The sequence below is a fragment of the Sinocyclocheilus anshuiensis genome, unplaced genomic scaffold (assembly GCF_001515605.1).
Source record: "Sinocyclocheilus anshuiensis isolate Anshui unplaced genomic scaffold, SAMN03320099.WGS_v1.1 scaffold623, whole genome shotgun sequence".
NCBI classification, from domain to species: Eukaryota; Metazoa; Chordata; class Actinopteri; order Cypriniformes; family Cyprinidae; genus Sinocyclocheilus; species Sinocyclocheilus anshuiensis.
The window spans coordinates 1,335,378-1,349,168 of NW_015548226.1; the positions used below are offsets into that span (position 1 = coordinate 1,335,378).

The 13,791-nt window shown below is 36.0% G+C and overlaps 2 protein-coding genes across 4 annotated transcripts in view; both read right to left on the reverse strand.

The window, feature by feature from the left end:
- fam83e (family with sequence similarity 83 member E) overlaps nt 1-6,900 on the reverse strand; it is a 14,366-nt gene extending 7,466 nt beyond the window's left edge. For all 3 annotated transcript variants that reach the window (XM_016441444.1, XM_016441443.1, XM_016441442.1), the window contains exons 1-4: nt 6,366-6,900; nt 4,431-5,171; nt 2,272-2,418; nt 256-380 (exon numbers count right to left, since the gene is read on the reverse strand). In XM_016441444.1, coding sequence (XP_016296930.1) covers nt 256-380; nt 2,272-2,418; nt 4,431-4,898 — 740 coding nt within the window. In that variant the 5' untranslated portion in view covers nt 4,899-5,171; nt 6,366-6,900. The remainder of the gene's footprint in view (nt 1-255; nt 381-2,271; nt 2,419-4,430; nt 5,172-6,365) is intronic.
- A 1,301-nt stretch (nt 6,901-8,201) lies between these two features.
- emp3a (epithelial membrane protein 3a (MAM blood group)) lies at nt 8,202-12,384 on the reverse strand. Its single transcript, XM_016441411.1, has 5 exons — nt 12,287-12,384; nt 10,405-10,493; nt 9,866-9,968; nt 9,059-9,199; nt 8,202-8,778 (listed from the first exon to the last, which is right to left on the reverse strand). The coding sequence occupies exons 2-5, from the start codon at nt 10,480-10,482 to the stop codon at nt 8,603-8,605; spliced, it is 498 nt and encodes a 165-aa protein (XP_016296897.1). The 5' UTR covers nt 10,483-10,493; nt 12,287-12,384; the 3' UTR covers nt 8,202-8,602.
- Nucleotides 12,385-13,791: the final 1,407 nt, after the last annotated feature.

Sequence of the window (13,791 nt, forward strand, 5' to 3'; positions counted from 1 at the left end):
CTTTTAACAGTAGTGTACTTTAACAGCTGTGAAAGAGACAAATGCATTGTTCCCACAAACTGTTAATTTCTCTATTTGTCTGTATAATGTAGGGGTGGTGTGGCTTATAGTCTTTAAAGGTATGAGCTGGCAACCCAAAAGTTGGTTCAAATCCCAGAAGGCTCCCACCCATGTTCCCTAGGGCAAGTCTTCAACTGCAGCTAATGTGTTTCTTGGTTGATTTATGAGCTCTATTACTATGAAACCGTTCTTTACCTGTAGCTCCCAAAAATCACCGTCTCCAGATCCACCAACACAAAGTTGTCCTTCAGTTCTCCGACCACCATCTTAGTGTCGCGCGTCAGGTACGTTTTACCTCCAAGAATGCGCACCATGATATTCTGGAATATGTGGAAGAGACTCCCGTGAACTACATTGCAAAACCGAACGTTTCAGAACCAAAAACCTCTGGACTTTTGGTAGTACCTAGGATAGCAAAGATCACTAAAGGAGTTAGAGCTTTTTTGCATTTGGCTCCCAAACTCTGGAATAGTCTTCCTGATAACGTTCGGGGTTCAGACACACTCTCTCTGTTTAAATCTAGATTAAAGAGACATCTCTTTGGCCAAGCATTCAAATAATGCATCTCATAATCTTTTACTGCAGTTATATCTGATCAAATGCACATTATTATTCTTTAGTTTGGGTTAAACAAATCAATTTTGCTTGGTTGGAACAGCAGCTACGCTAATTATGTTTCTATTTGTTTCTCTGTTTTTTGCCACGGGATTGACATCCCGTGGTAACTAGGATTTACACAAGCTTCAGTCTGGATCCAGAACACCTGAGAAGAGATGATGCCAACCCCTCAGAGGACCTCAGATGATGCCAACCCTGAAACAACATACAGAACTACCACATTTTGCTATAAGTTTGATTGCATCATATAATAATTGCTGTTAATAGTGTTCATCGTCTGTTTTATTACGTCTTAAATTGATTTTTCCGTACTGCTGGTTCGTCTGGTCAGAGGAGAACTGGCCCCCCGACTGAGCCTGGTTTCTCCCAAGGTTTTTTCTCCATTCTGTCACCGATGGAGTTTTGGTTCCTTGCCGCTGTCGCCTCTGGCTTGCTTAGTTGGGGACACTTCATTTCCAGCGATACCGTTGACTTGATTGCAAAGATACTATTTAAACTGAGCTGGATGTTGACATCACTGAATTCAATGATGAACTGTCTTTAACTGAAAAATGAGTGTTTACTATTGTCATTTTGCATTATTGACACACTATTTTCCTAATTAATGCTGTTCAGTTGCTTTGACACAATCTGTATTGTTAAAAGCGCTATATAAATAAAGGTGACTTGACTTGACTTGACTTTTCTCATGAATGCATACTGTAGCTGCAAGCGATTGTTCGGTTGATTTCCAATGCATTGAAAACTTTAGGAATTTCAGTTTTTAACCAAAGGTCAGTTCCTGTTAAGTTTCAGAGATGTGGAGTGATTTGAACCCAAGCATTCCTCAACCGCACGCCAATCATCTGCACCAGGTTAATGTGGCTGAACCTGTTCATCATTGCTTTGTGAGTTCTTCTCATTCATACTTACAGAGACAGAAAGAGACATATACTCTGTGATGGAGAGTAACATTTGCTAACAGATGCAGAGTTATCCACTAAGGTGTGTCTAGGTCTTTTGTTTAGTGGAACAGCCTAAAGTTCAGTCTGTTAAGGTGTGCATGGAGGTTTTGTGGTCTAAAGTTTGTATAACTGCATGGCTTGAATATAATCATGAAAACCAGGACAAAATCAGGAAGAACACTGAGTCATTAATCGTTATATGTTATTTGAGTATGATTGAGATACTATTATAGTTTTTATTAATATTTTTTATATTTTCTTTTCATTGTAATTTTAGTTCATTTTGTCTTTTGTCATTTTTTCTTATTACGCCAAGTTAAACTAAATAAAAAATAAAACATGTAAAAATAAAGGTTCTTTAGATTAACTTTTAACATCCACGAAACATTTCTTTTCCACAAAAGGTTGTGATAAAACTTGTATTTTTTATTTTTAAAATGCTAATCACACTAAGAAAAGTGGTTCTTTTAAAAACTGTTCACTAAAAGGTTATTTGGGGGAAGCTAAAATAGTTCTTCAACCTTTATTTTTAAGTCTTGGCAATTAGCTGAAATAAGGTCAGTTTAAAAACATTTTTTTAAGATTTTTCTTTTTCAAGTTACAATTTTTTAATAGTTTTTTATTTTTAGATTTAGTTATATCCACTCACTGGATGTTGAAGCCGGTGCAAAAAGCAGTTCTCTTCCACAGATCTTTTGTTGAGGATGATGTACACAGGAACCCCCCGTGATGCAGCGTTTTGGAGGTCACCAATCACGGCGCTGTCCGACAATTTATCTGTTACAACAGCAATCAGCTGCCCAACACAAATGCAAAAAAAATTAAAATAAATAAATAATTAAAATAATTAAAATTTACAGGAAACGTTCTAACAGACTTCCTGTAGATGAATCTTCATATGCAACATCATTCTAAAGTGTCTGCTTTTAAAATAGTTTTGTGTTTTTTTTTTCATCATTCATTTAACTACACTGTTAACAAAATCTGTTAGATGTATAGTTTCAAAAATGCAGCTGTGGTTGCCAGAAAATTGCCAGAAAAAAATACAGTAGCATGCATGATGAATCAAAGCTCATTATAAGTAACTTTTCCAGCTACAAGCTAAAGTAAATTCTAATACAGTATATATAAGTATATAGATGATGTATAGACATACTGTATATAGAAGTTGCACAAAAAATATAAACACCATCCTGGTAACACACATGACACTAAAATAAAACAATAAACATTAATTTAAAAACATAAGACATAACATAAAACCAAAATGTACATAACCAAAAAGAAAACTAAGGAGAAACAACTATTTCAATGAAAAACCATCAAATTTGAAGTGTCACACAGGGAATTCTGGGAATGTCAGTTTACGGTTTTTCATTGTAAATTATAAGATGGCTTGTTTATTCATTTACAAAAATAAAATTTACCATTACAGTTTTTCACCATTTCATTAACAAATTACTGTACTGTAAAGTTACTGTAACATTTTTACCATTCAAATTATGATAGTTATTTACAGCGTAAAGGCCCGGTCACACCAAGAATCAAAACCATGACGATAACTACAATAACCACTATATGAATTGTTTATTATTGTCAACTTTAAATGCTCCAGCTCCAGCTCAGGTGGATTCTGATTGGATGTCAGTGTTTTTAAGGTTTTAAGGATCAGCTGGGAAAAAAACTGATTCCAATGATATCGTTCCTCTGTGCTGCTATCACTATAGTTGTGTTGTGAATCTGCTATTTCTTTAAAGGGGTCATCCGATGCCCATTTTCCACAAGCTGATATGATTCTTTAGGGTCTTAATGAAAAGTCTGTAACATAGTTTGGTTACTTCTCAAAGGTAGTGTAAAAAACACCTTTTTTACCCTGTCAAAAACAGCTCTTTTCCGAGCAAGCCATTTTGTAGCATTTTCCTTTAAATGTTAATGAGCTCTGCTGACCCCGCCCCTCTCTTCTGAGCTGCTCTCAGAGAGACTGTTTACTTCAGCCGCATTCATCGTGAAACTTGCTAATTAGCACATTATTAGGAAAAGCGATTTGCAAAGATTCATTAAAAAACCTTATACTCACTTCTTCTGTAGGTGAAGCTGGATCACGAATGATTCGCACGAACATAGACGCATTTATGTAGATCGGGGGAGCATTCCCTTCAGAAACAAATGTAATCCACTGCGAGTTCAGCGGCTCAGATGTCGGGAGTAAATGATGACTGCTATGTTCATTACATCCAACAACAAAACACCTCAATCGCTTAGGAGTCATTCTTGTCTACATCTGCTCCAGCGGTGAAACAATGGCTGATGACAGCTCACTCAGGGTGGGTCTAAGGTAAGACGCCAGTCCAGTGTGTGCTGAAACACTACTGTCAATCAAACTATCGTGGGAGGGGCCATCTGAGATCAGCTCGATTTGAGAAAGGGGTAAAGATTTTAGTCTAGATTACAAAAAAAAAACTTCAGTGTGCACTTGTTTTCTAATGTATTCAGAAAACACTGGGTGGATTTTTATCATTATAGGGTGGTTGTGTACACACACTGCCAACACGCATTTCAGTTCAAACTATTTGTAAAAGTGCATGTAGCATCGCATGACCCCTTTAAATTAAGAACGATTTTTAAATCCATATCTTTATTGTTGTAGTTATCATTCTTGGTGTGATGGACCTTAAGGTCAACCTCTTTGTTTAAGCTTCAAGGATCTGTGCTGCATTTCCCAAAAGCATCATAACCCTAAGTAGATCGCAGAACCATTGCCACAAACCTGGCGTATGATGCTTTTGAGAAAAACAGCCCTGGTCTTACCTTAGTGGCTCCTTGTAGGTGACTCCTGAGGATTTCCCGTATGGTGGGCGTCTGCTCTGCAGGAGGGTTGGTGTAGACGTGAATCTGTCCCATGTCCATCCAGATCGTCTTTTCCGGCCATCCCAGTTCCAAGCATGGCGCCGGAGTGTCGGACTCTGTGGGAAAATAATGTCCAGAGAAGTCCTCCCCATCAGAACCGACCTCCACCTCACCATTTCCATCCTCCTGGTTTTCATCGCTTTGATGATAGTCCTCGGCCCAGCCGGAGATCTGGGTCACCTCGCCAGGGGACAGGAACGATCCGATTTGTTCTTGGTGGAGTTTGGTGTAGAAAGCCTCATGACCGGAGCTCACTAGGCTTTCCACACAATAGCGCTCCTCCTCACAGTGCAAGAAGTCCGGATTGGACTCTGTCAGTGGAGCGAAGACGATGTTCTCGTTGAGGCTCTGCTCTTGAGAGTTTGACATGATTGGAGCCTGACGACGGTTGGAGATATCCTTCTACTACAAGGAAAATGACTGTGGAAAATTACATGTTGATATGTAAACAACAAATGGCAGCTGTTCTAAGTTACTTGGAGGAGGAGGTTGGTGAATTATTCAGATAGTTGAGGTTGTGTTGAAGATATTTCATTCTTTTTAAACACCAAGAGTCAATAGAAAAGCTGGATACTTCATGGTGGAATTGTTGCCATAGTCCTGGGAAGATTTGGAGAGCTTTGAAATGACCTGGAATACAGACTTGAGGGAAAACAACAACATTCGTTTTTAGTTTATTTTTTTTTGGTTTGGTGAACACCCTTGTGAAAAAGAGGTGTGCTTAATTTTATTGAATGTGCACTTGTGGTGTACTTCAAATCTTAAATACATTACAAAAACTGCACTTGCAGATAATGTAATATTAATGAAATAAAAGGCTATTTAAGTGTGCTTAAAGAAAGTTACGATTTAAAATGTGCACACTGTAATAATGTCAAATCAAAAGTATGCTTTAAGGTATATTTAAAACAAAAAGTTTTAATAATCTTGCCATGCTTTAAAGAAGTATACTTATTTTGATGTGTTGACTAACATGCTAAAGCACAGTACCTTACTTGATTATAATTTTAACTGCAGTGTGTTATTTAATATTTCATTTAAAGTTAATATGTTGTACAACATCATCATTACAAATGTGTAAAATACATGGCAAATACATAAAAATACATGGCATACAAATATTAATAGAAATTATATTAAAGTATATTTCAGTTTACCATAAATGTACACATTAACCATATTTCAAAAGACAATAATTATAAAATTACATTGAATTATGTACTTAAGTGAATCAAAACGCACTTTAAAATTTAACTAATAGCATTTAATGTAAAATTAAACTACTTTTTTTTTTTCAATTTAATTGCCATTAACATGCGATTAAGTGTCTGAGAACATTACATCCAGTTCTCACTTAAGTATATGCTTTAAAATGAATAAAGACTCTTTTTTTTAAGTAAACTAAAGTGTATTCTTTTTCACAAGGGCCATTGTGAAATAAAATGACAAGTATATTTTAGTTTACCACCATAAATGCTTGTCAGTACTATTGTCAGTAAACTTGAACAATATTTCAAGAGACAGCAGAAGTAATTATGTAAATACATATAAAGATGTATTAATTCCTAAGCAGGTCAAAAGCATGCTAAAGTTCAGCCAGTTGCATTTAATATAAATTTTAACTATTATACATCTACCTTTAGTTATGCAATTAAGTGTCCAAAAACTTTACACTAAGTTCGCACTTAAGTAATAAATACTCTTTTTAAAAGTACTACCGGTACTTTGTAAATGTACTACTCTTTGCATATTTGATGCCAAAATCTTTTTTTTTTTTAATCTATTTTATAGTAACACTTTACAAGAACAGATTATGTACTAAAAGTCGAGACTTACCCGTCTGTGCCCGTCTGTCTCACTCACACACCCTCAGTCCATTGACTCTTCCCGTCAAGTTCTGACATATCACTGCTATCTCCTCCCATTCTAAATGGCCTCTCTCTGTCTGGTGTTAAATTACTCCCCGTCACCAGCCAATGTGAGCAACTAGTCATCACTATGATCTGCCCATTTTTAGCTTTCGCCCAAATCCACGTCTTGAGTCAGCATATCATCAGCAAACCATCCCCAAAACATGTTCTGGTCTCCCTCGGCCCAAGTCCGATATTAGATTTCTGTCCTTGTTGTGTCTTTAGTAAACACGTCCCTGTCGCCGGCTCGCTATCGTGACTGGTTCTACCAGTCGAGCCAGTCTTCTCCGGGGAGCAGAGATTGAGACCTTCCTTCCCTCCCAGCTACAGTCAAAAGGGGGCGAGGCTGGAACTCAACACCTGCCTAGTGGTCTCTTTTCACATCATACACCTCTGGTTGGGTGGACATGAGGTTGCAAGAAATATACTAGATGTTTAGACACGTGCAGGGAAGAAGGAGTGTTTTAATCCACTGAAGAAAGTATGCTGAGCTCACCTTTGCTCACCTTTGGGTTTTGCATGAACAAGTTACTGGAATTCCATGCAACTCATGCAATTAATGCACACATTCCTCTGTAATCACCACATCTATGTGTAGTGTCATGCCACCGATGTTTATTTTGTGCCTAGACAGAATCAACAGTGCTTTTCAAAGCAGAGAATGTGTAGTATGATAGTATGTTGTCAACTAAACACAATGATACAGATTTGTTAGAGCAGTTTGAATTGAATATTTAAGTATTGCAATTAGCAGTGCAGATTGTTACAAAGTAACAACTATTTTTACTGATTCAATCTCATTACTATGTAAACCACTTAAAGAGCACTCACTCGATACCAAACCTTTTCTAGTGGACACTTGTTGATCCTACTTGAACTGCAGCATTTTTGTGGTATGATTGTTATTTTCTGTTTATTCATTGTTGCACTGAAAGTTTACTCTAACCCAAAACATCATAACTACTTTTGTCATTGTTCAAAAAAAATGTATTTATAAAGTTTGCATATATAAAAACATAATAATACAAATGCACATGGGCACATATTTAGGATTGGAAAAAATTCCCAGTTTAGGGAATTCTGACAATTTGATTTGAAAGAAACTTTTCTGTGTTTTTTACACTCCAGTTTTCTTAAAGCGTTATTTAAAGTAACAGTTCACCCAACAATGAAAATTAGCTGAACATTTGTTTCTTCATCAGAACAGATTTGGAGAAATGTAGCATTACAGTACATCACTTCCTCACCAAAGGATCCTCTGCAGTGAATGGGTGCCGTCAGAATGAGAGTCCAAACAGCTGATAAAAACATCACAATAATCCACACCACTCCAGTCCATCAATTAACATCTTGTGAAGTGAAAAGATGCACATTTTCCACAATTTTTGAGGCCTTTTCATTTTAAACTGTCGCTTCTGGACAAAATAGCAGTTCATAATTCATAATAACGCTTCCTCCAGTGAAAAAGTCCATCTCCTGTTGTTCTCTCACATCAAAATCTACCAATATATATTTGTGTAGAACCATTTTGGACTATTTTGGCTTGTAAACGGTGCTTGATCTGTGCATATTTCTCTCCTGATTCAGACGAGATGACTTTTTCACTGGAGAAAGAAATATTATGGATAGAGTAGTCGTATTTTAGCTAGGCCTTTTAGCATTAATGATGGATTTATTCAAAACACACGCTTTTCTTCATGTGGATTATTGTGATGTTTTTATCAGCTGTTTGGACTCTCATTCTGACGGCACCCATTCACTGCAGAGAATCCATTGCTGAGCAAGTGATATTATGCTACATTTCTCCAAATCTGTTCGGATGTACGCCTTGGATATCCTGTGGGTGAGTAAATTTTTTAGCAAATTTTCATTTTCCTTTAAAAAAGAATTTTGCATCAAAATCCCACTTGATTGTCAGCATCAAACTTAGAGCAGCAGCTTCCCCACTATTGGAAAATACAGCAAGTTTTGTTGCAACTCCGCAAAAAAAAGCAGCAAAGCAGATTTTGAGAGTTGGTCCTAAAAACTAATGTTATAACAATAAATAACAATAAGCAATATCATAAACTGGCTCGCCTAATCAGAGCCATAAGCAAATACTGTATAATCTCATAGCAGACTAAACAACTAAAGTAGCCTACATGTGTGGTGTTAAGCAGAAAATCAGGCCCGTTTGCGCAGATGCACATAAAGTGTGCCACTGATAAGTAAAAGGGGCACACACACCCACGCTAGAATGTAACAGTAGCCGAAATGACCCTTTTCCAGTTCACGAGAATCTTGAAGAATCGCACTCCTTTGAAAGGTGAAGATAAGAGCAGCCGCAAACACTGCAAAACCTGTAAGTGTGAACGGAGTGAGAATAAAAAAGTGGCCACAAGGGGACAGCACATATGGTACTGTATACGGAGTGAGATTATGATATGAACTTTCTGTCTACCTCCCTACCTAAATAAAAAATAAGGTAACACTTTATTTTAAGGTGTCCTTGTTACACGCTACATAGTAAGTACATGTAGCTAATATTACTCAGTATTTAAATGTATCATTGCACTGTAACAAGGACACCTTAAAATAACGTGCAAACCAAAAATAAATACAAAATTTGATTTTATATACCTGCAAATAGTTGGCACAAGCCAGTGAAGTAGAAAAGACCTCCTTTAGACATGGTGAAGAGCTGTCCGAGGAATACCATGAAGGAGATAGAAGAGAGCACCACAGACAAGATCATGAAGGCCTGGACTGACTGCAGCCATTCTGAGAGAGAAAACCACACACAAACAACAATAGTTACTTACCTTTAACAAATACATGTAGTTATTATAGTTTGATAACACTGCCCTGCGTCACATTTGCTGAAAGAAATCCAATACTTGGATACTCGTACTAAGTTTAGGTGCTGATTGATGTTTTGCTAGAGCACTAAAATATGATGCATTTCATATAATTTTTGCTTCTACAACCATTTGTAAGGTGGAGAAGTATTGTTTTATTCTTTAATCAGCAGAAAACTGCCATTAAGACACATTTCCTGTCTTTGTCTGAGCCAGATTACAATTATTTGTTCAGTTCTAATAAGCAGATTTTCACATGTATGAGTTAAGACTTTATTTTATGCCTAATATTTACGCTTTATCCACTTCTTTGCAGATTGCATGTGAAATGATACATAACCTTTTGACATTTGACTGCTTTTGTTAACCTTAAAGCTGATACATATAAATAATTTAAAAAATCTTATATGGATATTTTTGCACTCAGCATCATCAAAATAGGTAATATTAGGCCTTTTTGCAAATTGAAAATGTATCAAATCAGCAGTTTTGTGAACATTCACCAGTTCTCCTGGACTCTGGTAATTAAATCCAGTGATTATATTCATTATTTGATTATAAAATCTGTTAATGAGTGTTCGTTACCCACCGCTGTCTTTGGCAGAAGCACATAACCAGGTTTCTGTGGCGTTTTCATAGGTGCACTTATACCAGAGATCTGTGTTCTCTATGTCTCCCCAAGACCACCAGGACTAGAAAAAGATAATAATAATAATAATAATAATAATACAATGAAATTAGAAGAAATAAAATGCAACAAATAAAAAAAATATATTTGTATAGCTTTTTTAGATAAAGAAGCTTCAGGTCAGTACAAAAAAAATGCAAGAGAAAGTGTAAAAACAGCAATAAAACACAATAACAGAAGTGTATAATCAAACAAAAGTGTATAATAAAAGATTTTTTTTTAAATACCATAGGGGAAAAAATGCAAGTAAAAATGTTTCATCTTTACCTGATATATACATTCAAATATTTAGTGCAAGAATTAAACCTACAATTCTGAATGTATTTTGATAGATAAACATGCATGACCTCAGAACTCTATGCATTTGCTCATTCATTAGGCAGATGTTTCTTTATTGTAGTAACTATGGGTAAGGTATGGGTTTGTGCATTACGACTAACCTTCTCCATGGTGGCAATGAAAAGCATGGCTAGGGTGACCAAATGCAGAACAGTCACAAACATCAACAGTAATGCCATTTTGGTGGATCCTGCAGAATAAAAGGTTCCGGTTGAGAAATTGAATCTCACAGAAAAACCGAGGAATCATTTGGGATTTAATCAGTGTGTCTGAAAAGCCTCTGATGTGGCCGTCATTAAGGAGCTCTGTGTAAACAGCAGTAGTTTGTGTCTGATCTCCAGATTTCAATGAAATTAAACAGAATGAAACAGATCTCCTGTTTCTATATGCATCCCATTCATACTACCGTTCATTTGGTAAGTTAAGTCTTTAGGGCTGCATTTATTTGATCAAAAATACAGTAAAAACAGAAAATATTATTACAATTTCAAATAACAGTTTTCTATGTGAATATATTTTCAAATGCAATTTATTCCTGTGATGCAAAGCTGAATTTTCAGCATCATTACTCCAGTCTTCAGTGTCACATGACCCTTCAGAAATCATAATAATATGCCGATTTGCTGCTTAATAAACATTTCTTATTACTATCATCAATGTTGAAAACAGTTGTGCTGCTTCCTATTCTTGTGGAAACCGTACTACATTTAGTTTTTTTAGGATTCTCTGAAGGAACAGCATTTATTTGAAATAGAAATCTTTTGGAATATTTTAAGCGTCTTTACTGTCACTTAACGCATCCTTGTTAAATAAAATTATTAATCCAATTATGATTCCAAACTTTTGAACGGTAATGTATATGATGCCATGTTAATCAAAATGATGCCATTTGCTTGTGGCGACTTCTCCAGGGAAAAATGTAGGACTTGCGTGTGAACCTTGATTCAAGCGCTGTAATAATACTTCACTGGCATCATACCTATAAATGAGTTTTCACCTCACTGCCAGTCGCTTTTCCATCGTCACTTTTCCGAGATGCACAACGTGGCTATACCACAAACCTTCCATGACTTTTCCATCCAAAAGATGAACAGAGACTTCTGGTTGAACAAACTAAACGTCCATTCATAAATATAGACTGTGTGATGGATCTGGATAGGGAAGGAAGATTGGGAATGACACAAGCAGATCCCAAGATTGCAGCCCCCCCTCTGTCACGACAGAGCAGAGAAAATAACTCACGGTGCATGCGAGGATCTCTTTCCAAACCAGAGACCAAGAGGCCCTTTGTGGTGGCCTTAAGATTATGTATTTAGTCAACATTCCTCAACTCTGGTTTTCATTAAATCGACCCCCACCTCTCCATGTTTACATGCAGGAGCTGCTCGTTATGCGTTCCTGGCACCGACTCGGATAGTTATTTCTCTTTAGTGCCATTCAAGACTTTACCAAGATGCTCTTTACACTGTAAACACAGATGAGCTGTAATTACTGCTCCTAAAAGTACACAGATCTTACAGCAATGTAGAACGGACTATCACATGAAATTAATTAAGACATTTTGGACAGTTCTGAGAGATCCATAATCTTCTAGTCTGTTTGGTTGCAGCATATTTGTACTTCTACTGTAAAGTTTGTACTGTACAAAACCAACAAACAAGAATATCTCAGAGAGCATAGTTTGATTCTTAATAATAATAAACGTTCTTCATACGTAGGTTCAGTGCTTTTTGCATATTAACTATTTTATAGTTTTCTTTTTTTTTCAAGGTTCTTGATGTGACTTTTAGGTTCTGTATGAGCATGTTGTTATAGTCTCATGCATTAATAATGTAAAAGTGAAGACCTTGGGTTCTTTATGCGCCAGTACATCCGTACAGTAGCTTTCTGAAGAACTATGGCACTTTAAAGGTTTTTCAATGGCGCATAAACTATTACTTTAGAAATGCTTTCTGTTGTTGAAGAAGTAAAAATCAAGCTTACCTTATGTAGTCGTATCAACAGATCTTCTTTGGTCTGAAGTGCTGTGTTGTTCCTCCGTGTCTTCAGCTGGTCTCCTCTCATCTCCTCCACACACACACACACACACACACACACTCACTCTCTCTCTCTCTCTCTCTCTCTAGACTCCCACGTTTGGGGAAAACGGTCCAGGAAGGAATGCAGGCTTGGTTAGAGGAGGAGTTTCCTTCACAGCTCCAGAAAAACTCTGGGTTAGTTTTACAAACTAAAAATGGGCTTATAGTTGTGTGTCCACCCAAACCCAGAGAGAGTCTGTTACATAATTACACAACAGTCAATGCACTGATGTTCTGATATAGATTCAGCAATAAAACAATTTTGTGTACATGGGTATGTGTATACAGTGTATACATTTACATTTAAATATATTTAAATATTTTATATTTATTACATTTAAAAATTATATATAAACAGTTTGGGGACATCCAGGAACAAAATAAAACTCTAAAAATACAGAAAATTTTCTGTGAGGGTTAGGGTTATAGTATTTATAATTATCTCGGTATAACAACAGAAGAAGTCAATGGAATGTACACATTTAAAAAACCAAGTAAATGTGTGTGTGTGTGTGTGTGTGTGTGTGTGTGTAATAAAAAAAAAATGGAATTGTTATTTAAGTTGTTGTTATTTAATAATTCCACAGCCTAAGAACAATACTGTAAAATCAAAAGTCATAACAACCTAAAATTGAGTAGAATAGTTCTGTCTCACTGCATTGTAACTGTTGCTATATTGTGACACGTTTTCAGGTTTAAAAAGTATTGAATGTGATTGCCTTTCAGATTCCTCTCTCTGTAATGCTGCTCCTGTACTTATTTGTCATTATGACACATTCTATTTCAGTAAATTTAAGTTACATTGCCAAGATGCATAATCCTTCCAGATTCGTTTTTCCTCAGGTGGGGCAAGATAGCCCCCTTTCATAATCTTTTTTTTTTTTTTGGCCATTACAAATAAATCATTATTGCTTCTATTTGATTCCCATAATAGTGTGTTGGGTGATACATAATGATCCTCTGCATACTAAACTCATGTAAATGTGTTACAGTTTATCAGTATATGGACACCGTTTATATATATATTCAGATGCAAAAGCCTCTAAGTGCCAGCTGAAATTTTCTTCTAAAATTAGCATTTTTATCAGGCTCCTATGTTTAGGTTCAGTAATTTTACTTTAATGGCAATGTATAGGTCCTTTTCTATGCCATTAAAGTGAAATAAATGAACATAAATATAGGAGTCTGATAAAAATGCTCATTTTAGATGAAAATTTCAGATGGCACTTGAACAAGTCTCAGTTAGCTTAACGCAATACACATAGCAAGGTTTTTTTTTTAAATAATATAATAAATAAAAAGAAAACAGATAGAATAGAAAAAGAATAGAGCAAGCTAGTGTTAGAGGCCTTTTTTTGCGTTTGTTAATTGTATAATAAATGAAAAGAAAACAGATAGAATACAAAAAGA